General features: G+C 40.4%; 2 protein-coding genes across 5 annotated transcripts in view; both read left to right on the forward strand.

The window, feature by feature from the left end:
- Mcoln3 (mucolipin TRP cation channel 3) overlaps positions 1-2,903 on the forward strand; it is a 28,027-nt gene extending 25,124 nt beyond the window's left edge. Inside the window, exons 12-13 of the mRNA XM_047564390.1 lie at positions 269-475; positions 2,177-2,903. Coding sequence (XP_047420346.1) covers positions 269-475; positions 2,177-2,311 — 342 coding nt within the window. The 3' untranslated portion in view covers positions 2,312-2,903. The remainder of the gene's footprint in view (positions 1-268; positions 476-2,176) is intronic.
- Positions 2,904-7,588: 4,685 nt separating this feature from the next.
- Mcoln2 (mucolipin TRP cation channel 2) overlaps positions 7,589-22,814 on the forward strand; it is a 62,819-nt gene continuing 47,593 nt past the window's right edge. Inside the window, exons 1-3 of one of the 4 annotated variants that reach the window (XM_047559018.1) lie at positions 7,589-7,840; positions 8,358-8,462; positions 21,549-21,708. In XM_047559018.1, the coding sequence (XP_047414974.1) occupies positions 7,764-7,840; positions 8,358-8,462; positions 21,549-21,708 (342 nt within the window). In that variant the 5' untranslated portion in view covers positions 7,589-7,763. Of the gene's footprint in view, positions 7,841-8,062; positions 8,260-8,357; positions 8,463-21,548; positions 21,709-22,814 lie in introns of those variants that run through there. The other 3 variants (XM_047559012.1, XM_047559025.1, XM_047559031.1) reach the window with 3 other exon arrangements.

The raw sequence follows: 22,814 nt of genomic DNA on the forward strand, positions 1-22,814 counted from the left end.
TACAGAATTGCTCCCTCTGCCTTCCATTCAGGCTGCTCCAATTAAGAGGAGCACCAAGAAAGGTCTGCTTGTCCCAGAAAAAAAAAGCAGTAGGTCTGTGCATGGTATATGTATCACAAAACAAATGCTCTGACTGCCTCAGGTTATTTGTTTGAAAAGGGTAACTTGGAATATTTGGTCCCATTATTTTTAAAGTAATGTTATGAACACAGGTCTCCAATGGGAAGGAATGTGGAAGAAAGTGAATTTTTCTCTTTTCTTTTTCCAGTTCCGTTCTCTGAACAGGGTCTCTGAGTGTCTTTTCTCTCTGATAAATGGAGATGATATGTTTGCCACATTTGCAAAAATGCAGGAAAAAAGTTACTTGGTCTGGCTGTTTAGTAGAATTTACCTCTACTCGTTCATCAGCCTCTTTATATACATGATTTTAAGCCTTTTCATTGCGCTGATTACGGATACATATGAAACAATTAAGGTAGGTTTACCAAGAGCCATACATACCAACATTCGCCTAGATTTTGACAATAACATTTAGTACCAAAGAAGAGGAGAAAGTTGATGGGCGTTAACTTCTTCAGGGTAGAGAAGGGCCTCATTTAGAGACAAAAACAGAAGTGAAGGTGAAATACAGTTTCCAGAGTCTTGTCTGTAAGTAACTGTGCTCCCACAAGCAACTTTTCTAACATTTTACTAGAATTACAAGGGTCAGTAGGTATTGGGTGAATAAAAGAGCTGGAATTGCAGAAAACCAGAATTTTGTGGGTAACTTTAAAAATCAAATTTTATAAAGAAAAATTGAGCTCTCCCTTTGGTGTATGCTGTCTCCGAATCCATTACAGAGCAAGGCTCTGCAGGGCCCGTCCCCAGGGGCTCAGCCTCTGGACCAGCAAAAGGATTGGTATGTCAGGTACTGTATGCTTTATACGGCCAGAAACCTGATTTAAAAAGCTATTGTGATTCATATAGGATATTTTTAAAAATCCACTTGAGTCCCTTAAAATATGGAATGGTAGAATAAATATCTTTATATATTTAAATTTCTAATAACCTTATACTGTTAAGTCTACTATTGGAATCGACACTTCCCCTTGGGGACTTGACTTTCTGAAAATGAAAATATGGAAATAAGATTGATCCAGCATTGAAGAGAAGGCCAATTTGGAGTGAATAATTATGAACACCTTGCTTGTGAAGCCTGGGCCATGACTTCATTCTTGACCAACTTTCAGGGATTGAGCATCCTCCTTGTTCTCTTCAATTCTTGCTTGGCAGATGTGTACTTTGGTGCTCAAGGTGACTGGGAAACAATGCAGATATAAGTATCCAAGTACCTCCCCATGGTGCTCTTAAAGTTCAGTATCTTCAACTCTGTGTGCAGAGAATTGTGTCATTCAAAGGTGACATCCCAGATGGCTAAGAGTAACCCTTGATTACACAAGCTAATCATTAACATTTTACATGTGACATTTTACACAGTAACATTTTAGATGTTACCCTCTCTCCCTGGGTTCAGAGCACTTGCTAAATGGTCAAGTTATTTCTTATCCTTTCTATTCAGGGAATGTCCTAAAGATCTCATGCCCCATATTTTTATGCTTCATGTGGCCGTTAAGCAAACCTGTCTCCCTGGATGAGTAACTCCAAAAGGGTCCACAGTTAGAAAACATGCCTTATTTCATTCAGATCTTTGTCCAGAAGCCTGCACCAGCTCAGGAGTGTCAAAAGCTGTGTGCTGAGGTCATCTGGGGAAGACTAGGGATGCCCGCCCCTCTGCCCCCAACAACACCCCCCATCAATCTAGATTAGTTGGGTTTCATTCAAGAAACTTCCTTCACAAAGACACAGAAGTCATGAAGCTGCAGTGGTGACAGAGGGTCCTAAGTTTTGCATGTGGCTGACTGGAATCTCTCCAGAAGGGAGATAGGTGCATAGTCAGACTCCAATGCCCACTGTGGGCTGAAGTGGACTTGGAATGGAAGAGCTGAGGAAGGCAGCTCTAGAGTCCCTGGTCCACTTTACATCAGCCAAGCCTAAGGGTGACTCCAGAGGCAGCATCTCCCTAAACTAAACTGTCCCTCTAGGAAAACCCCAACCCTTGTCAAATGGTCCATTTTGCATTGGGAATCAAGCTGTTTTCAAGGGCTTTACTAATGAGAGCTTTCCCTTCTTCTCATAGCACTACCAACAGCATGGCTTCCCAGAGACGGAACTTCACACCTTTATATCAGAGTGCAAGGACTTGCCCAATTCTGGAAAATACAGATTAGAAGAGGAATCTCCAGTATGTTTATTCTGCTGTTGTAAAAAGTAGCTCTCAGGTTTATCTGTGTTCTAGAGGAAAAGATAATTTGTAGCTGAGTTGAGAGACTATTTGGAGATTTTGAGATCAGGTGTAGTATGTTCAAATACTATTATTTTGAGCTAATTATAGCTATAGCTCACCAAGAGCATTTTACATTTTTGAAATCATACTTAATGTCCTTGCTGCTTTATACTGGGTTTATTTTTAAAGAGTAATTTTGATGAAGGAAGCCATTGGATTATTGTTCTTTCTTATTTATTATGTCATAATGTTTGAATGTGTTCTCTGTGCCCCTCTTTACTCTGCTCGTAGGGATTGGGTTCTCAGTGAAAAGCAATCCCTGGTCTGACAGTGACCTTGGACAACTCAGTGTCCATCCCCTAAGGAATGGGGATGGTTACTGTATAGCCACTGATCACTGCATTTTTAAATCTTCTCTTAAAGGACTGAACAAGAATGAAACAACTATCACCAGCGAACAGGGTGACATTTGGTTCTGAAAGACAATTGTTATTCCATTCTGCTTTTAGTTCTGGAGAATATTGGGTATTTTAATATACATTTATAATTTTTCTCTTTTCTGTCAGTGTTAAAGTACAAAGTTGAAAGGATTTCTATACATAAAGTGAAAATTAAACTATATACCAATTGTATATGAAATAAAGATTATGTTATTGATACTTTTGTGACTTTGTGAAAACTTGTATGTGCTGTACATTTCCTAGGCACACGCAGTTTCACAGTAAGGCAATTTGGGGTCAGGAGCTGTGGTTTTATGGAACAAGTTTCTATAACTCATGCAGAAAATATGTTGGACAACAATTATGCTCAAAATTTAAAAACAAGTCAGAAATGTGTGCCTTAAAAATATATAAAAACAGGCTGGGTCTGTGGCTTGGAGGCAGAGTGCTTGCCTGGCACATGTGAGGCCCTGGGTTTGATCCTCAGTACCACATAAAAATAAATAAATAAAATAAAGGTATTGTGTCCATCTACAACTAAAAAATATATTTTAAAAAATATACAAACATATTCCCTACCCTTCATAGACCATTGATGGGTAAGTGCAGGGATTTCACAACATGAATATTTGTTTTATGTATTATTTGTTCAAATAAAAACGAGTTCAATATGTGTAATAAAAGTTTTCTCAAAGTAAACTTTTTTCTAAAGAAACTGATTTTTAAATTTCTTCTTTTAAAGGCTTAATGAAGGTGGCTTTGAGAGACTGAAATCTTACTATTTACAATAATGATTCTAGGTGTTGAACTGTGAGGTTCTGCAAAGGCATAAGCTATTTTTGTAGTTCTTGGGACTTTTACTTAAATTTTTAATTTTTTAACTTTTTGGTGCTGAGGATTGAACCCAGGTGTGCTTATCCACTGAGCCACATCCCCAGCCCTTTTTTGTATTTTATTTAGAGACAGGGTCTCACTGAGTTGCTTAGCACCTTGCTAAATTGCTGAGGCTGGCTTTGAACTCATGATCCTCCTGCCTCTGCCTTCCCAGTCACTGGGATTACAGGCATGTACCACCATGCCCAACTCTGGTGGCTTTTAAAAAATGAAAAATTTCAACCTCCTGGTGAGTACTTGGGAGGACTTAATTCAAATATTTGCATTACAGTCATCTTTAGAATTTACTAGGATACAAAATGAATTTTAAAATCATGTTATTATTTGATAAGTCCTTTTGTTACTCCTTGAGAGATTTCTGGACTAACAATAATACGTCAGTGGCAGCATGAACCCCTCAATCAGGGGTGGGCCTGGAGTTTTGCTTTGCTCCACATTCACTGTTTCTTCTGTGGAATTACAATCAGTGACTTGGTGGCTTCATGCTTCTCTTCTGATTCTTCAAACTTTCTTATTGTGGCAGGACTCCCTGATAAGTTCCAAGGCCTAATTTTTAGTAATGCTGCCATGAGAGAATAGCTCTACTATTTCTTGAAAGTAACAGTACTAACTTTCTTAACTGTTCTCAAGCCCAACAATAGCCTGATCTAGGTAGACAGAAAGGTTATGAGCTATTTCTAATTTCTCCTTGTATAAGCATATGCACCATGAAGAACTTCAAAAAACATTGGTAGGAAGGAATGGGGAGTGGAAGTCATTACTTTCCCAAGTCCTTCAGTTTCCCTAGCCCAGAAGATCAGGGTTGGCTTTCATTGTGATACTCCTTTGAGAAGGTCAGCATCTTCTGGTCATAAGAATCACTGGGGGAACTTGTTAAAACTCTGGATATCCAGACGCCATAGGGTTTCTAAGTCAGAAACCTGCATAAGGAAGAAGCCACCACAGAGCTTCAACCTAGTAGAGCTGTGGGAGCAGAACATCTGCTGGGATCACAAAACAGTTGAGTCACTGGCAGTGTGCAACTCAAGCATCTGTGCATTTCCACACTGGGAGAGCAGTCATGTGGGCTGAGCCCTGCCAAGCTGTGGGGCCAGAGTTGTCTGAGATCTTGAGAGCCCAACCCCTACCCCAGTGTGACCAGGAGACTGTGCATGGCGTAAAAGATGATTCTGGTGTTTCAGGATTTAATGTATATCCTTTTGGATTTGCTTAGGGTTGATCACCCCTTCCATATGGCCTATTTCTCCTTTTTGGAACAGGAATGTCTACCCTATCCAAAATATCTTAGAGGCTTAAAGTTAGAAGGAGTTCATCTTGAGTTTCAGGTAAGACTTTGGACTTTGAAGTTGATAATGGAACTAGTTAACTATCAGGATGGATTAATGTTTTGTTTTGGTTTGTTTTTCATTGTGAGGAGGACATGAATTTGGGAAGAAGGTCAAAAGTGAAAAGTTATGGTTGAAGTGTATTCCCCCCAAAATTCATGTATTGGGAGTTTGGGCCTAGTGGGAAGTTTGGTTCATGGGGATGGAGCCCTCATGAATGTGTGTGCTGCCATAGGAGTTTGACCCCTTTTTTCTTTTGTACATGTGCCTACTTGTCCTGCTTTTTGCCATGAGTTGAAGCAGCACAAGGTCCTCACCAGCAGTAGAGCAGATACTCTTCCAGAAGACAGGATCAGAGAGCCTATTTCCCAACTCACTCTTTGAGACCAAAATTATCCTAATGCCAAAAGCAGATAAGGATATTAATATGAAAACAATAAACATCTCTCATGAAATGAGAGATGCAAAAATCCTCAACAAAAATATTAGCAAAACCCAACAATATATAAAAAGAATTATATATTACACCAAGAGGACTTCATTCCAGGGATGCAGTGCTGACTCAACATTCAAAGATAAATTAATGTAACCCATCATACTAATAGAACAATCAAAGTGTGAGACCCATGATCTTCTGAAATTTTCTTTCTCTCTACAGAATTCTATGAGAATCTGCTTACTGCTTATTTTAAAAGTGATACATTCACACCTCCTGGTAATATATGCATCATTAGTTACAACTATTGAGGTAAATGTATCCCTTTTCCACTTTGTGAAACTGTTTACAAAAATTCAATTAGGTCAAGAAAGCTACTGAAGGAAAGCAATTGTTTTAATCATATCCCTAACAATGTAGCCTTGGGGTAAGTGTAAAGGTTTTGGAGATTTAGAGACCTGAATATAAATTTTGGACCTGCTACTTACTGGGTGGGTGACTTCTGGAAGTGACAAGCCTCTCTGAACCCATTTCCTCACTTCAAAAAGGAGATGATGGTCTATAAAATGCTCAGAACTTGGTGAGCTACAGTATGTAAATCAACCTGAGTATCTAGTATGCATTCAGGGTTACTTCTGGCACAGAGTCTTTGCACATCACAGAACTTAATTAATAAATGCAATGTTAACTGTGAATTTATTTTTTTAGCTACTTACTGGTAAGCCATTCAAGTAGAATTGTCCTGGTTTTAGAAAACACACACACACACACACACACACACACACACACACTTTTTCCTAGTTTACAATCTCCTTCTAATAGGATTGTTGCCCTTAGTGGAGTTCCAGCATTTTGGAGCTGTTAGGATGGTCCCTGCATGACAATTCGTCTTTGAGTTTAAAATGCCTTAAAAATTATTTAGTATAAAAATTCATAAATCGTACACAATTTCTTATATTATGTCTCTAACACTCTCCAGTCATGCATGCCAGTCTGCCTCCTTCACAAGTCTACATCCTCTCCAGAAAAATAGTGCTGTAACATTTTCTCTCCTTTTCTAAAAAGGAAGCAACTACACCACTGTTCCACCCACCTGTGGGGACTGTGACTGCGTATTCTTCCAAGCTCTCTGTACTCAAAGGGTACTTCTGATGGGGTGGGGGGTCTGAAATAAGGCATTTTTGTCTAAAAGTCCTTTGTAAGTGGCTTTTTAAAGAGGGTCAAATTTGCATACTTTTATACACGTCGTTCTGTCCAGCTGTCTCCTGTTTCTGAGTGTCTAATATGCTGAGACTTCCGACAGAATATTCTTTGCTTAACCCGGAAATCTCTTATACACTTGCCTATCCAAATAGCCTAGAACTCAGGTTTTTGCTGCTATTGCTGCTACCTGGTAAAGACAGGGACGGGACTCTTCAGGGAAGCAGCTTTTGGCCGTTGCATCCAAACTGCCAAGTCAACCTCACCTTGTGTTGAGCAACACAGCCTTTGGGAGTGTGCCCGCAACCTTCTGTAAGATTCACGAGTGGTGACCAATCGTCTTGACCCGTTTCCCACAGGCGTCCTCTTTCCGTGCAACAAGAGGGAAGAGTAGTGTCGACTGCGGTCGGGTGCCTGGGCTTACGGAGTCCCGCGCCACAGGCAGTGTTGGATCTGCGCCCTCCCTGGACCACTCGGACACTCGATGCCGGCACCCGGGACTCGCTCCGGCTGCGCGTCGCGAGCGAAGGTCGTTTCATCTTGCTTTTTCCTGTGCATCCATCACATCTCAGAAACATGACCCTTGTCATGGAGTTTTCTGGCCATATATACATTTTTTTCCAGAATAAAGACATTCCGGAACGAATTAACTTGTCCGTTTTATGAGAAGCCCTAGAGGAAGAGGACGGTTTTTTTCCTCACCCTGGGGAACAAAGTACAGTACCAATACTCCAGCTGGTGCTCAGTGAGTGTTTCCGTTCGCATCAAAATAGAAATGAGCAAAGAAACTGACAAATGAAAGGACGTGGAAAACAAGGAGTGATCGCCTGCAAGAGTGAAGGAAAGAACGGAAATGTCAGAAACGGGCTGAAAAGCAGGAACCACGGAGGGCAGGGCGTGCCGGGAGGCGGGGTGGAGGGTGCGTGGGCTCCCTCGCAACAGCGCTCCCCGGCCGAGTTCCCTTTATAAAGGTTTCTGACCTGTTTTGCCTCGGGGGAGACACCCCCGACCGCGGTGGGTGGGGCCGAGCCGCATTGCTGGGTTCCAAGGGTTCCAAGGACCCGGACTCCGGAGTCAGGGACCTAGGCAGGTGTAGCCGTCCCAAGTACAGCGCGCGTCCACTTCCTGCGGCTTCGGCCTGCGCGATGCCTCGAGGAGGGGAGTCACTGGATCTGCCGGTGTGGAACCGCGCCTCGGGCCTGTCCAGGGGGCTGCGCCACAGGTCAGTACCCCGGAGCACGCTGCAGCTCTCCCGCCCTCGATTCCCGTCCCTGTGCGGGTCCTGGCCACCTCCTCCCGGGCTGCTCCTTTCCTCCGGCTTCTCGCGCCTACCCTGGGCTCCATACCCTGCTGCCTCCCGCCTGCAGGAGCTCGTAGAAGCCGGCTAGCTGATGCGTAGAGAGAATCCTCCAACACTTCAGACTGAGAAGCTCCGAGCCGCACTTGCCGGCTCGCTCGGCTCAGGCTGGAGGCTACCGGTGTAGGTTGTGTCTTGGGGCGGGGCGGGAGCGACTGGCCACGCGCCGCGATCGCTGGACACAAACAGCGCTTTCAGCAGCGCGAGCAGTGTCCCCCGCACCGGTGACACACCGCGCCTGCTGTCGGGTCGCGATCTGTGAGCACCCGGAAACTGGAGGGAAGGTAAGAAAAGCAGGGGCCCCAACCTCTGGGGGCTCGATCCCCGCGATACCGGAATGGGTGTTCTTTGAACAATTTTTCCTGCTCCTCCCAATTCTCAGAGCGGTGAAAAGTTGTGAAGGCGGAGGCAGGGCCCGGCAGCCTTATCGTTTTCCACCGGCAAGGAACCCAGAAAGAAGATCATGTGCTTTCAGGTTAACAGTCAGGTGAGGTGGCTGGGCTGCATCTTTTAGTATACTAGACTCTGGAGAAGTTCTCTGAGGGGCAATGGTTTTACTATCCTAGACAAGAACTTTCTTGCTACCTAGGGCATGCTTACAGTTGTTTAAATAAGGCTGGGCTTTGCCGTCCAGAACAAACAGTCCTTTTCTCAGGTGGGAGGTTAGAGTGTGATTAACCCGATTCTCTGCCTTTATGAAAAGGCCTACAGTCTAGCCAGATGGCGCTGCCAAGGGGCCCCTCCTCCGTGGTCAAAGCTCCAACCAGCTCATTTGAGCTGAAGTGGGGAGTACAAACGGGCCTTGACTCTGCCTCCCTGCTCTCAAAACAAATACAGTGGTGAGTTGTTAAACTTTCTTAAAGTAGTATTGAAACTTTCCTGCCTTTCCTGCATGGTGCTCTCAAGGTTATAAATGGATTTAGAGCTAGCAAGAAAAGTCAGAGTCCAAGAGGGGGAATTGACTTCATCTACATGGCGGTCCAGATGAACTAATTTCCAGCAAGTATGACTTACGATTTTTTAGATATTTTAAAGACTAAGTTTGCATTAAAAAATGTAATGTTGGTGCAACTTTACTGACAATTGGATACTTGTGTCACACCAATATGGCATGTATCATGTACTTTTAAAATTCTCTTAATGCGGAGGTGTCTATTTTTAATGGTCCAGATGGGCTGAAGTAATACAGTACTTCTATCTGCCCTACTCCTAAATATACTATCCTAAAAAAAAGAAGCAAGTGGACTCTGGATTTATTTACTTTCTTCTGCTTGGGCTGGAGAATGAGCTTGTGCATAGTGGGTGTGGTGTATCATCTCTATTTTTATCTTGACTCCAGTATTTTTCTGAGCACATTTCCTTCAGGGTGTATATAGCTTTTTGCATATCCTGTCTCTTCAGAAGCAGCACCCACTGTTAGAATAAAGGATACATATTTGGGTGAGAATATAAATAGTTTTTGAAAGCTTTAAGATTTGAAATCTACTGTATGTAGATATCTGGTTGTACAGTACTATTGGAAAACAGAAGAGTCTGTGCCATTATAAATTGAGAATGGAAGAAAAGGTTAGTAACGGAGATGTGGAAGAGGTTGTCTGTAGATAACAGAAGGCACATTCTGATATTTTATGTAGAAAGGACTAAGTACATAATTCTCCCCAGAAGTGGGATGTGGACTTCAGTGCCAAGAACTGCTCACTATCTCTGTGATGTGCTAATCAGGCAGCACAAGTTTTGGGCCTCTGGCAGTGTTTTTTTCCCCTCTGTCAAGCCAGAGGTCTGTTGAGATTTTAGCTTATCTTCCTCTTTATACCTTAAGAGGAGTCATTGCAATGAACTTTCTCTGGGCCCTTTCCCCATAAACCATTCAGCAGGTTCTATGGACAAGTCTCTTTAAAAACAGCATACAGTTTCCATACTATCTCTAATCATTCTAAACAGAGGGCTTTATGATAATGCCAATTTAAATTAACCTCCATCTGAAAAATTGGTCAATCCTGATAAAGAGTTTGAGGTGGTCGCATTCTTTCCTCCCAAGGAGGATCATATAAAAAGTGTCTTTCTTTAAATACAAATAATTTAGTAGATCAAAAGTATCCTAATGAAGCAAGTAAGAAGAGTTGGGGGACAAATTTTGAGCAGAGTGATAGAGAATAGGGAACTGAAAGTCAGAGATGGTCATATTCACAAGCTAATCTCTTTGCTTAATCGCTCCTCTGTGAAGTGAAACCCAGATTAAGAATAGTCTTACAATTTAGAGAAAAAGGGGGGAAAAAGGTGGCTTCTTGTGTCTGTGGTTTTCAGAGTAAAACAGTGACCGAAGAAAATCTTGTTGGCGATTGAGGTTCAGAAGAATAAAATTATGGTATTTGTTGGTAAATGGATGTAGTTAGAGAATATCATGCTAAGCGAAATAAGCCAAATCCAAAAAACCAAAGGCCGAATGTTTTCTCTGATATGCAGATGCTAATTCACAATAAGGGAGAGGGGATAGGGAAGAATAGAGTTACTTTAATTTTCGGTAGAAGAGAGTGAAGGGAGGGGCAGGGGTATGAGGGTAGGAATGATAGTAGAGTGAAACACACATTATTACCTCATGTACATGTATGACTGCATGACCAATGTGATCCTACAATATGTATAATCAGAAAAATAGAGATTATACTCCATTTATGTATGATCTATCAAGATGATTCTACTGTCATATACAACAAATTAGAACAAATTAAAAGAAAAAAAGTGGGCTCTTCCCTGCAGGGAGACTGTTCTCTTTAGCTAAGGCCTAGAGTCTGAGTTCCATGTGTCCATTCTGAAACATTCAACGACTAGAAAGCTCTGACGCCACTGTTAAGGGCTCATAGAGAACTGTAATTTTATTTCCAGACTTCATTTTTTTTATTAGACTTGCTTAGTATCAAATGTTCAAGCTATGCTTTTTTTTTTTTTTTTTTTTTTTTTTGGCTTGTTTGTTTGTTTGCTTTGGCAACCATCTGGGTTTTTCCTTCCCATTTTTTTCTCAGCCCACTTTTGTCTGAGCAGCTGACATCTGTCATCTTTTTCTACCTCGGACCTCAGCCCCCTTCTCCCTGATACAGAGGAGACTGCTTTTCCCTTGAGTCAGGTGACCTGCTTCCTTTCTTCTCCTTCAAAAGTTGAATATTTTTTTTTCTCCCCTTGAATACATCTTGGCAGTTTCAGCCTAAAACATCTGCCAGGCAATAATTGGTAACTTGTGAGGCTGGAGATTCTGGTAAACTGACCTTAGTATAATAGTTCTTAAAGTCTCACAGTTCAAATAGTGGGTGTAAAAAAAAATCATATCACCTATTCCAGCTAGAGGGATCTAAAGATGGGACAAATCTAGGTACTATCATGACACTGGGGTGGGCTTGTATAAAATGAAGGTAAACTCAATTCCTGGAGGGCAAAAGTATTATTTATTTATAACTTATTTTACTTTGGAAGAGCCATCAGCAGGACCAATCAAATCAGGTTCTTAATAAAGATATGAGAGAAAGGAAAATGTTGGGATTAGGAAATGCCATAATTCCAGCTGTCGTCCCTAGCTTTAACTGCATTTAGAACCCTGGAAAATAAACTTCAAAATGGAGCTTCCTTTGTACTTATCTGTACCCTAGAGAGCTGATTCTTCATTGCATTTTCAAAAGGAGTGTGGCTTGTTAAAAACAAGCACTTTAAAAATGTGCAGCTCTAGTTCTCCTTTCCTGGTAGTCTGAAGCAACAAAGTGGTTACGCGGGTGGGGGGTGTTTTTATAGGAACTTAGTGGCATGGTTGTCTTTAGGGAAATTCCTGAAAAATGAACATGTTCATCTTTTATGGGTGGCTCTACTGGAAAATGAAAAGTCCCTTTGGTTTCCTTTAGGGTACTTCTTAGGATTTGAATGACCACATTATTTTTATTCTGAGAGAGATGCTGAGAAGGTAACTAAAGTTCACTTCTTTGCTTTTTTTCCTTCCCTAACTCAACTTCCTTTAGTTGGGGCTCAGCTACTTCAGATCCTAATTGGACATTGTTTTTCTTTCCTTCTTATGAGACTAGAAAACCATGAGGAAATTAGTTAATAGTATAGAAATTGGAGTGAGAAAAATCACATGGAAGTTGTTAGGATTGGCCCAGAGTCTTCCATCTGCTGTACTGCCCCAGGCGTTCTTCCTGACTGATGGGCAGGAACACTGAATGTTAGTCTCTCTACTTACCTCCCTTCACTCTCCATCCCCCACCACCACACAAACTAAGGGCAAGGGAAGATCTGATTGCCTCATACATATTAGACTCTTTCTTTTGGAAATAGCTTGACTCATAATGAAAACTCAAGGAGTCACATGTTAATTGCTATATGAAGAAAATGGAAAACTTGATGAAGAAAATTAGTATCACCTATAATATACTTCACTGAGGCTACCAGGTTATGATTTTTGCTTGTTTTCTGGTTCTTACACTTCTGGACATTTTGAAATGTTTATATATAGACATTGTTTAAAAAGTAGAATCCCACTGTATCTAACTTTAAAAAAAATTAGTCATAGATATTTTCAAGTCAGTATATAGTTATGAAAAGGGCTACAGTCAGTATTTTTGTAACCATCTTTTTGACCAGTTATTTTAAAATTTGAAGTATAGATCCATGGGTGTTTGATTCCTAGACCACAGAAACTCTTATAGAGTACTGCTCAAGTACCCTTGAAAATTTACATTTCTTTCAATAAGTTTTTTTTTTTTTACCCCATTGTTGATAAATAAAAGTCAAGAGACTTTTTAACCAATCTGAATGTTAGTGAATTTTTATTCAGTGTTTTGTTCAGATCTTTACCTGTTTTTATGTTGGGTTGTATTTAAAAAATTTTTTTTTTAGATTTTGGTGGATCTTTATTTTATTCATTTATTTATATGTGGTGCTGAGAATTGAACCCAGTGCCTTACACATGCCAGGTGAGTGCTCTACCATTGAGCCATAATCCTAGCCCCGGGATGTATTTTTTAAAAATGAATAGGCTGGAGCTTTCTATAGGTCATAGACAGTAGAGGTTTGTCTGCTTAAATATATTGCAGACTTTTTTCTCTCAGCCTGCTCATCTTTAAATTTTTTGAAATTTTAGATTTTTATATTAAGGTCTGTCAGTCACTTTCATGGCTTCTGAGTTTTTTTGTACTTACGCACATTATTTTTAAAATTCTTTATCCTTTGCAATCAATTTTATTTTTTAATGTATCTAATTTTTTAAAATTCATTTTGAGGGAGGATTTTAACTTTCTCCTAAATGGATAGCAAATTATCATAACAATTCATTGAAAAACTCCTTTGGAAATACATAAGGAATAGTGGATAAAACAAAATAAAATTTCTATCACTTACCACCAGTCAACTAAATTACCTACAAGTCCTCTAAAGTGTCTTACCTAAGCAAGATTTGAATATATTTTTAATTCAGTTTTTCATATCAATATTTTAGACTTTCTATGATTGTGTTTTTAATATTATTCTCATTATTTGATATAAAGTATACATACTAAGGGAAAGATTCATGTAGTCAGGGTTGTTTTCTTATTCACTGACCCATTTTTCCCAGAAATGTCCCCTTGGACCTATTCTGTGTTAGGCAGCTCTCTGTGTGCTGTGGCATATAGTTATGAGCCACACTGGGGCTTGGTGAAGCTCTCTTGGAGGGAAGACCCATAGAGACTATGGTCTCAACCATGAAGGAAGCAAAGGGATAGAAGAGGCAGAGGGGAAGGCCACATGTAAGGGAGTATTAGTCTTCCCTATAAAGGTGACATTTGAACTGAGATATGAAGGATGGTGAGGGGAAGCCAGATAGGTGAAGAGTTGGGGAAGGAGCAGGAGGTGGTTGGGTAAAAACCCCAGAAGGGGGAATGTCCTAGGGCTGGGAATGCAGTCATGGCGTAGTGAGGAAGCAGAAGAGGGTATGAGAAGGAGTGGGCAGAAGAAGTCTTTTAGACAACCATTAAAGAGTTAAATTTTATTCTGAGGGTAGGGGAAAGTCCCCAAAGTGTTTTAAGCAGGGAAATGATGTCTGACTTGTGACATTAGTTAAGAATAGTTAATAAAATTTCCCCTTCAGCTATGATGTAGAACATTGGGAAGCTGTTGCTGTTGTCAGGTAAGAGATGATGTGTTTGGGCCAGAGCAGCTGCAGTAGGAACAGAGATGAAGTCCACTTCATGGTGTGAGTTGAAGGAAGACTTGATAAACTGGACATGAGGACTGAAGGAAAGGAGAAATGGAAGAGTGCTCTAGAGCAGTGGTTTCCACCCTTTGCTGCATGTGAAAATCACCTGGGAGGCTTATCAAACCCTGATGCCCAGTTTGTACCCCAGACCAATTAAACCAGAGTGTGTAGGGGCTGGGAGCTAAGCAGAAGTTATGTAGAGCTCTCCAGCTCATCTGACTGCACAGTCAAGGTGGGGAACCCCTGAAAGCACTATGGATAACAACTGAAGCATTTGAATGGATGTATTTAGATTGTTGCATTAAGAAGGGCAGAGGAGCAGGTGGAGGACAGGTTTGAGAAACCTATTAGACATGCATGTGGAGTTTCAAGGAAGAGGTTGGATAAGGGAGTTTATTCAAGAGAGGTTTTTTGAAGATGCAAAAGTCCCCACCATGTTGGACATTATTTAAAGTCACAGGGTTGGAAAGCTCTTCTAGACTGAAGGATGGAGAATAGAAGAGCTATGAACTCTGCCTTGACATCTAAAGGTCAGATGAAATAGGAGCCAGCAAAGAAGACCCAAAAGGGGCCCAGTGAGGTAGGAAGAAAGTCAGAGGAGTAGTGTCCCAGAAGCTGAGAAGCAGTTGTGTCAGGTCAGAAGCATTAAGCAGTTGTTTAATGCAGGATCAGCTGCATTAAACACTGCTGAGTCAAGAAGCCCAAGAAGTGTTCCTTGTAACCCATGGCAGGTGATGTTTACTCTAAATGGTTTCAGTGGTGTGGTAGAATGGGTATCCAGTCTTAGTTCTAGAGAATCTGAAGCACAAAGATACCTTGAGGAAAAATGCTGGGTTCACTCCATCAGGTGACCTTAATTATGTGTGTTTGTGTGTGCATGTGTGTTTCTCATTTTTAATAATATGACCATGTAGAGACCTCCTGAATTTATGGATTAGAATGCTTGTTTGCCAAAATACCAAACATTTTCAAATGACAGAAATTATATTGGAGCCTAACATTTTTTCTCTTTATTACTGTCTATCTTATTGGCTATTACTTCTTGAGCAATATTAACTCAGGCTACCATGCTATCACGCACACCTGTAATCCCAGCAACTTGGGAGGCTGTGGCAGGAGGATTTTGAGTTCAAAGTCAGCCTCAGTAAAAGTGAGGTGCTAAGCAACTCAGTGAGACTCTGTCTCTAAGTAAAATACAAAATAGGGCTGGGGATGTGGTTCAGTGGTCAAGTGCCCCTGAGTTCAATCCCAGTATCAAAAAAAAAAAAAAAAAAAAAAAAAAAAGACTAACTCAGGGGTCAAGAAGGAACATTGGATTCCTGAAATTGGGGGTGGATTGCAACCTTAGAACACCTAAATTACCTCATTTGTAAAATAAGGACATAGCAACAGGTAACCTCTAAGGTGGACATTTTCAAACTTGGCTGCATATTAGAATCACCAGGAGAATCCTTGTCACTCTTGCTAGGTATGGTAAGAACCACACAAGTGCAAGTCAAAAGCTATAGCAGCCTTTGCTGGTTAGTTTATTTTCTGATAAGTCACCATCACTAAAACTAGTATGTGCATTTTCTTGGGCAAAAGTTGAGAGCCGTGGCCCTTTCTTCTTAGGGTTTTTGACCCCAATAAGGTTAAGAATCATTGGTAACTTGTTTCCTTTGTTTTTTTCAAAACTTCAGACTTCCATAGAATCTGTAAGTCATTGGTTTGATAAAACTGAAGTTGCCCTTGGTCCTATGATGTTATTAGACTTAACCAACATCACATGACCTGGTTATCTGGGGGAGTGTAGGTTTTCGTAATGACTGAGGGTAACTTGCCTGTCCTCTCACCACAGTACCAATCTCAGGCTTCTTTCTATAACCTGTTTAATTTCCCGTTCCTGCATCTCTAGTTTTTATTTAGCCCACAATATGGGTGACTTGCCATTTGATTCCAGATCTTGTTTTTATATCTATAAATACTGTGCTTTTTTCTTTGGATGTTTTGATCTTCAATAGTACTATTTATTAAGCTTATAAAAATCCAGATCATGCATTTCCTATAGTTGAGTGAAGAGTTCACAACAATTTTGATTGGTTTTACTTATTTCATGCAGTTTTAATTGTATGGCTGCCCTGCAATTGATGAGTCGGGGTAACTTAGACCTCTGTTGATTTCTGTTTCTTGATTAGTCTTATGTTATTACTACTTTTACTTCCCCTGACTTGTGTCTTTTTTTCTGAACCTGGTGGTGATTTTCATCATTTGTGATGGAATTTGCAGTAGTTCTCCTGTCTGTTCACCTAATTCTTGCTTATGAAGTTGAGATTGCAGCCTTTAGTCCTGCTGTACCAATCACCAGCTGGTGCTCAGCATCAGAGGGTGTGGAAGTTTGTGTCAAGTGAGTAAAGATATTGGTCCTTTGATACTATCCTTTCTCTTTTAATTTTTCTTTCTCTTCACTTTGTACCATTCTTCTTCTGTTGTTGTTGCTATAACAATAAGATGTCTGGGTATGTGTCTATTTAATACCCTTCATCTACCAGGGAACTACAGATTTTTATCTACTAAGAGGAAGAGGGCAATAAAGAGCCCTCAGAAGAGTTTAGACAGTGTATCCATTTACATTTTCCTTAAACCTCTAGAATTTTAGAGCCAAAACATGATTGCCTTTTCATTTAAAATTTAGATGTTATTTTAAAATGAAAAATCAGACTTATTAAAGAACATCTATCTCATTATGCATCTTTACTATTTATATCAACTAATTTTATGTATTTTATTGTCATTATCAGTTGATCACATTCAACTGGTAGTATCTTACATTTGCCAATTGACGTAGATACTCAACAGATCAGTTTCTCAGGGTAGCTTTAGAAAAAGGTTTCTTTCATTTTTTTTAGTGCAACATAGTGGTACATGCCCTGTAACTCCAGCTACTTGGGAAGCTGAGGCAGGAGGATGGCCAATTCAAGGACAGCCTAGGCAATTTAATGAGACCCTGTTCCTCTCCCCGTCCCACAAAAAAGAGGGGGACAGGGAGTGTAGCTCAGTAGTAGAGCACCCCTGAGTTCAGTCCCCAGCACCCCCCCCACACAACCTTTTTAATTTTAATCCTTGACATTTTTAGAAGTGCTATAACTGCTTGTAAATAAGTTAAATGAAACAATTCTGGAAGGATACAGTAGTATAAACAATGTAGCACAATCAGCCACCTTGACACTCATTGTCTGCTACTTTACATATACTTTTTTTTTCCCTATTTTGAAAAAAATTTGCTACCTTTTTCTTTTCTTCTTTTTTCTTTCTTTCTTTTTGTTTTCTTTTTGTTTTTCTTTATTTGGGACCAGGGATTGAACCCAGGGGTGCTTAACCACTGAGCCACGTCCCCAGCGCTCCCCACACCCCTTTTTTTTGGTATTTTATTTAGAAACGGGGTTTCACTGAGTTGCCGAGGCTAGCTTTGAATTTGCCATCCTCCTGCCTCAGCCTCTGGAGACACTGAATTACAGGTGTTCATCATTGCCTCTGGCCCTTTTTCTTTTCTTGCCTGAGTTTTCTTAATAAAGTTTCTTAGGGTAATGTTAACAGCAATTGTCATTTCTTGAACACTTAGTAGCAATGTCATGGAAGGATTCAGTGGCCAGAATTATTTGAAGCCTCTTGAAGCAATTGGGCTGCATCAGACACTCTTTGTTCCTAGAGCACTCAGTGCAGACTTCAACTATAGCTCTTAACACATTTCTTTCTTTTTTTTACTTTACTGTTTTTTTTTTGTTTTGTTTTTTTGTTTTTGTTTTTTTTTTTTCTTTTCTTTTGATTCCAAGGATTGAACTCAGGGGCACTTGATTACTAAGTCACATTCCCCAGTCCTACTTTGTATTTTATTTAGAGACAGGGTTTCATTGAGTTGCTTACTGCCTCACTTTTGCCAAGTCTTACTTTGAACTCAGGATCCTCCTGCCTGGGCCTCCTGAGTTGCTGGGATTACAGGCATATGCCACTGTGCCCAGCTGCTCTTAACACATTTGATTGTACTTGTATCTGTTCGCATCTCTCCTTTCCCTTGGACTGAGCTCCTGGGAGGAAGGAAAATGTCTCTAGCAGAGCTTGGCTGTCCAGATGTTCACTAAGTATATGATCAAATGTGTTTTCACTGCTGTTTTGGCAAAAACAACCTCTTCTTCCTTTGGCTTAGCATTTCTCACACAGAGGCCGGGTGTGTGTACGTGGGGGAAAGGGGAGGCTCCATGACTTCAGTGTCAGGGCCCTAAGAATTTCATACACACCTTCTTGTATTCTGTTTTCATTTTATTAAATTCACAGGATTCATCCTGTGAATCATCAGGATGAATCCTTTAGCAATACTAAACCACTAAAGCAATGGTGGTTAGCTCTAAATTCAGTATTGCTCAAACATGTCCATAAAGGCTTTTTACTGGTATGTTCTCAGGGCTCTGAAGTTCATGTTTGAGGATGTTGCTCTCAGGCATGGTTAAGAGGTCACCTTCTTTTGGAGACTGGGTCCTTCATTGCTCAGTCAAGTAACTTGACTAATGGCCTAACCTATTATAATTTATTCATTAAACTTACCATCAGGACACTTCTTGAGAAGCAGGAATTTTGGAACTCAAACTGGCTTGAGTCCCAAAGAATATGGCATTAAACCAGGTTCAATGACTGTGATGGGTTTCCCCCATCAGTCTCTCTCCCCAGGGTCAGAACTATGTCCATAATATGTTTTAGGCTATGCTCCCGCACTCACTGACCTATTTGTCAATGCTTTTGCAATTCTGTCTGTCCTGCTGAACAAAGAGTATGTGAATTTCAAGGAACCTATTCGACCTTGTGTCCTGAGCACCTAGCACATCCTCACTTAGCAGAGTAAGTGCTCGTCAAGTTAGTCAGATTGAATCAAGAAGTGACTGTAACAAGCACAAGATGAACACAGTTGTAAAGTCTTCCTCTTCTTTTGAAACAAGACTCTTTGTACTAACTGATTTTTCAGTTCTAAAAGCATTTTGTCTTTTCCAAGTTTTCTGGTAGATATTTTTTCTGTGTTGTTTGTCTTTAAATACAGTAAGCATGGTTATTTTCCAGTGTGTCTGATTCCAGTATGCTCGGTCCTGTCCCTGCTGTTTCTAAGTAACTGCTTCATGTTACTTGGTTACTGTGTTCCGAAGTCCCTGTGTTTTCTGGGATACTGAGGGTAATTCCAGTCTGGGACTTCCAGACCCAAGCAGGCTCACCGTTTGAAGTTCCCTGGCTCAACCAGGTGTGACACTCTCAGGGCTGGTCTGTGGCTGTCCTTTCTCAAGCTGGGTCTACTTTTACTTCCCTCTTTCTTTTTCTGTGATTTGGAGCCACTCTGCTGTCCTGTATATTTGAGGACAGGCAGTTTCGATTTTGGTTCTTGTCCTGAGAGAGCAGCCCTTTGGGGGCAGCTGTTCTATCAGATCTTGGTGGGCTTTGATCTGAGTCTTGGCTACCTTGTTTCCCTTACCTGAGGCCACAGAACCAAAGCCTAAGTGTGTGTGCATGGCCTTGGCTCTTACTTCTCCAGGTAGCCCAGGAGAGAGGAGCTCTCTGCTCTTTGGACTCTTTGATAGTTTAAAGATACTTCCCCACCCTGCCCCTCAAGGGCCTGTTTCATCCAGTTGTCTTTTCCTCCTTTCTTCCCTTCCGCCTCCTTTCTCCCTTCTCTTTTCTTTGTTTCTCCCATCCTGTCTTTATAGTCTTTCCTCTTCCCTCCTTTCTAGTAGAATAATTCTGACTATTCCAGTCCACCAACCCTGGAAATAAGAGATGTGAAAAAAATCAATTTAGAAATAGAAAAATTACTAAAAACTGAGTGCGAGCCTTAGAAAAAGTCATTCCCTTTCAAGCTTGTTCATTAAGGTAGATAACAGAGATCATGAGTCAGAAAGAAAAATGTTATTTAGATATTTCCAGTAAGAAGATTCCTAAGAATAACTTCAGTTACAAAAACTGCCCAAGAAATGAGTAACTGGAACCCTGGCCTAACCTATTACAGTGTATTCATTAAACTTAGCATCAGGACACTTCCTGAGAAGCAGGAGCTTTGGGACTCAAAGAGTATTTAAGTATTTGAGTCCCAAAGAGTATTTTTTGGCTTATATTGAAAGTCTTGGGATGGATAGTCTCAAGTACAGTTGGATCCAGGAATTCAGATATTGTTATTAGGCGTGGTGTCCATTTCTTGACTGATCTTCTGTGCCAGCTCCAATCTCTGGCAAGCTCTCCTGTGGTGGCAAGATGGCCTCTAGCAACCCCAGACAGCCTTTGCTTGAAGTGTACAGTCTCCAAACTTTATGTAACTAACAGTCAAGTTGAGCACAGCATTCCCCATGTACTTATTTTTTGTAAATTGTTATACAATACTGCTATACATCTTGTCATGTGTGTGTTTTCTAAGTTCTGTTAATTATTATATGTGTATATTCTTTGTTAATTTTTAATAGAGTTCAGTCTTTCAATTTTCAAAATAAAGACTAAAATGGAAGTGCTAATATTTTCTATGCTCCCAGTGGATTGTCTTACACACCCCATGTTGGGGACTGCTTAGGGAAAATACCACATTTGTCTCATCAGTTATAATCAGAGTCCTGTATTCATATCCCTTGTTTCTTTTTGGCCTAGCTTGAATAATGAGTCCTGGGTCCTTGGAAGAGTTAAAGTAAAATTTTACTAACATAAGGAAACAAAATCTGATTAACTATAAATAGAGAAATGCTATGTTAACTCTTTGAAGTTAGTTATATTCTGGAATCTTATAATAACTAATATTTCATCCAAAAAGGGGGGCAACATAATCCTCTCAGTGCAGAGTTTTAGAACAAAGATTCTCCCCTTCTATAACAATTTGATTCTATTCGTCTATGCAGTCTATAATTAAATATATATCCTGAAATTGTTCCACCTAGTTTTTGTTGATACTCAAACACACTCAGGTACTTTTACATATTCACACTCTCACACATTCTCCCTCCCCCTTCACACACACACACACACACACACACACACACACACACACACACTTCTTGTAATACTTTCTTGTAATGGGAGAATACTCTATATTAAAATGCAGGAATTGAGTCTTGCAAATACATAATACATTTTATTTTTATCTTCACTTTTGTTGAGAATGACCACTTTGAATAGGAGGGACAGCTATGTGGAAAGACAGGGGGTAGAAGTAGAAGGTCTGGAATAATTTTCTGATTTCTAAAGAGAAAAGCAGTTCATTGGTTGGAGGGTTGTAATTGTAGAAACAGGAAAAACATGTGAAGGAAGTGTTGTTTAGGAGCCTTCTGAGGGACAGGCAGTTCTGGGTATTTAAAAATTGATCTTCTGTGGCAGAAATGCAATGGCACATCTGGATTCTGAAGTGAAAGAGGAATGTCTGAGGGAAGACCTGAGGTTTTACTTCATGAACCCCTGTGAGAAGTACCGGGCCAGACACCAGATTCCATGGAAACTGGGTTTGCAGATTTTGAAGATTGTCATGGTCACTGCACAGGTAATTTACACTATTACTTTTCTTCCTTACCCCAAGATGAAACTGTTTTCCTGTGTTCTATACTTGACTTTTGTTCTGAAACATCCACATTCAAGTTCATAAAACTATAAAATGATGTTGACTCTGGAGGTAGCTGGTAGGCTGAAGTTCAGGTTAGAAGGCAACCATGTGTTTTTAGTAAGAGCATGAGGTCATCTCTCCACAGGTTCTGTGAATCCTACATAAAAGTGAATCCGAATTGAGGAGAATTTCTATATCTGTGTGAGGTTCATAGGCTACCAAGGCTGTCAGTACAAAGTGATTTGTGTTTTGAAGTCCCTCACCTTCAAATATAATGTTTTCAAATATGCTTTTGAAATCTGCAACTTTTTTTGTCTTCTGACTTACAGAACACTAGGTTTCCCTTTTATCGGCAGCAACACGCTCAAAGTAAATACTAACCCTGGGTTACTCTCAGTAGTGTATAAAAGCAATGTTTGAACCTTTGGTTTAAGTTCATACTGTGGAGCAGTTTGTCACCAGTATTAATGCAACCCTCAGAGTTGTCATCTAGCTGTTGAGTTTGGTACTGAACTAGTTTTGAGGCAGCTTCTCTGTAGATAACTACATCTAAAACACATGCCCCTTTTATAAACATTCCTTGAGCTGTGGATGTAGTTCAGTGGTAGAGCCTTTGCCTAGCACGTGTGAGACTCTGGGTTTTATTCTCAGCACTGAAATAAATAAACAACCCCCACCCCTGCAAAAAAATGAAAACCCAATACCCAGTACTGATTTGGGATATTTGACTTTTGGCAAATAATCATTCTGTCATGAATAGAAGGGTGTAAAGATGTTATTTCTAAACCAAAAGCCAAATGATTTCTCTGAAAAGTGGATGAGGTAAGGGGAGGGGAGGAGGTAAGGGAAGAATGGAGGAAGGATGGATTGTGTAGAGGGAAATGAGGGGTGGGGCGGGGGGGGGGAAGGAAAGATAATAGAATGAGACAAACATCATTATCCTATGTACATGTATGATTATGCAAATGGTGTGACTCTACTTTGTGTACAACCAGAGAAATGAAAAGTTGTACCACATTTGTGTAAAATGAATCAAAAATTTAAAA

The sequence above is a fragment of the Sciurus carolinensis genome, chromosome 1, assembly GCF_902686445.1.
Source record: "Sciurus carolinensis chromosome 1, mSciCar1.2, whole genome shotgun sequence".
Taxonomy (NCBI): Eukaryota; Metazoa; Chordata; class Mammalia; order Rodentia; family Sciuridae; genus Sciurus; species Sciurus carolinensis.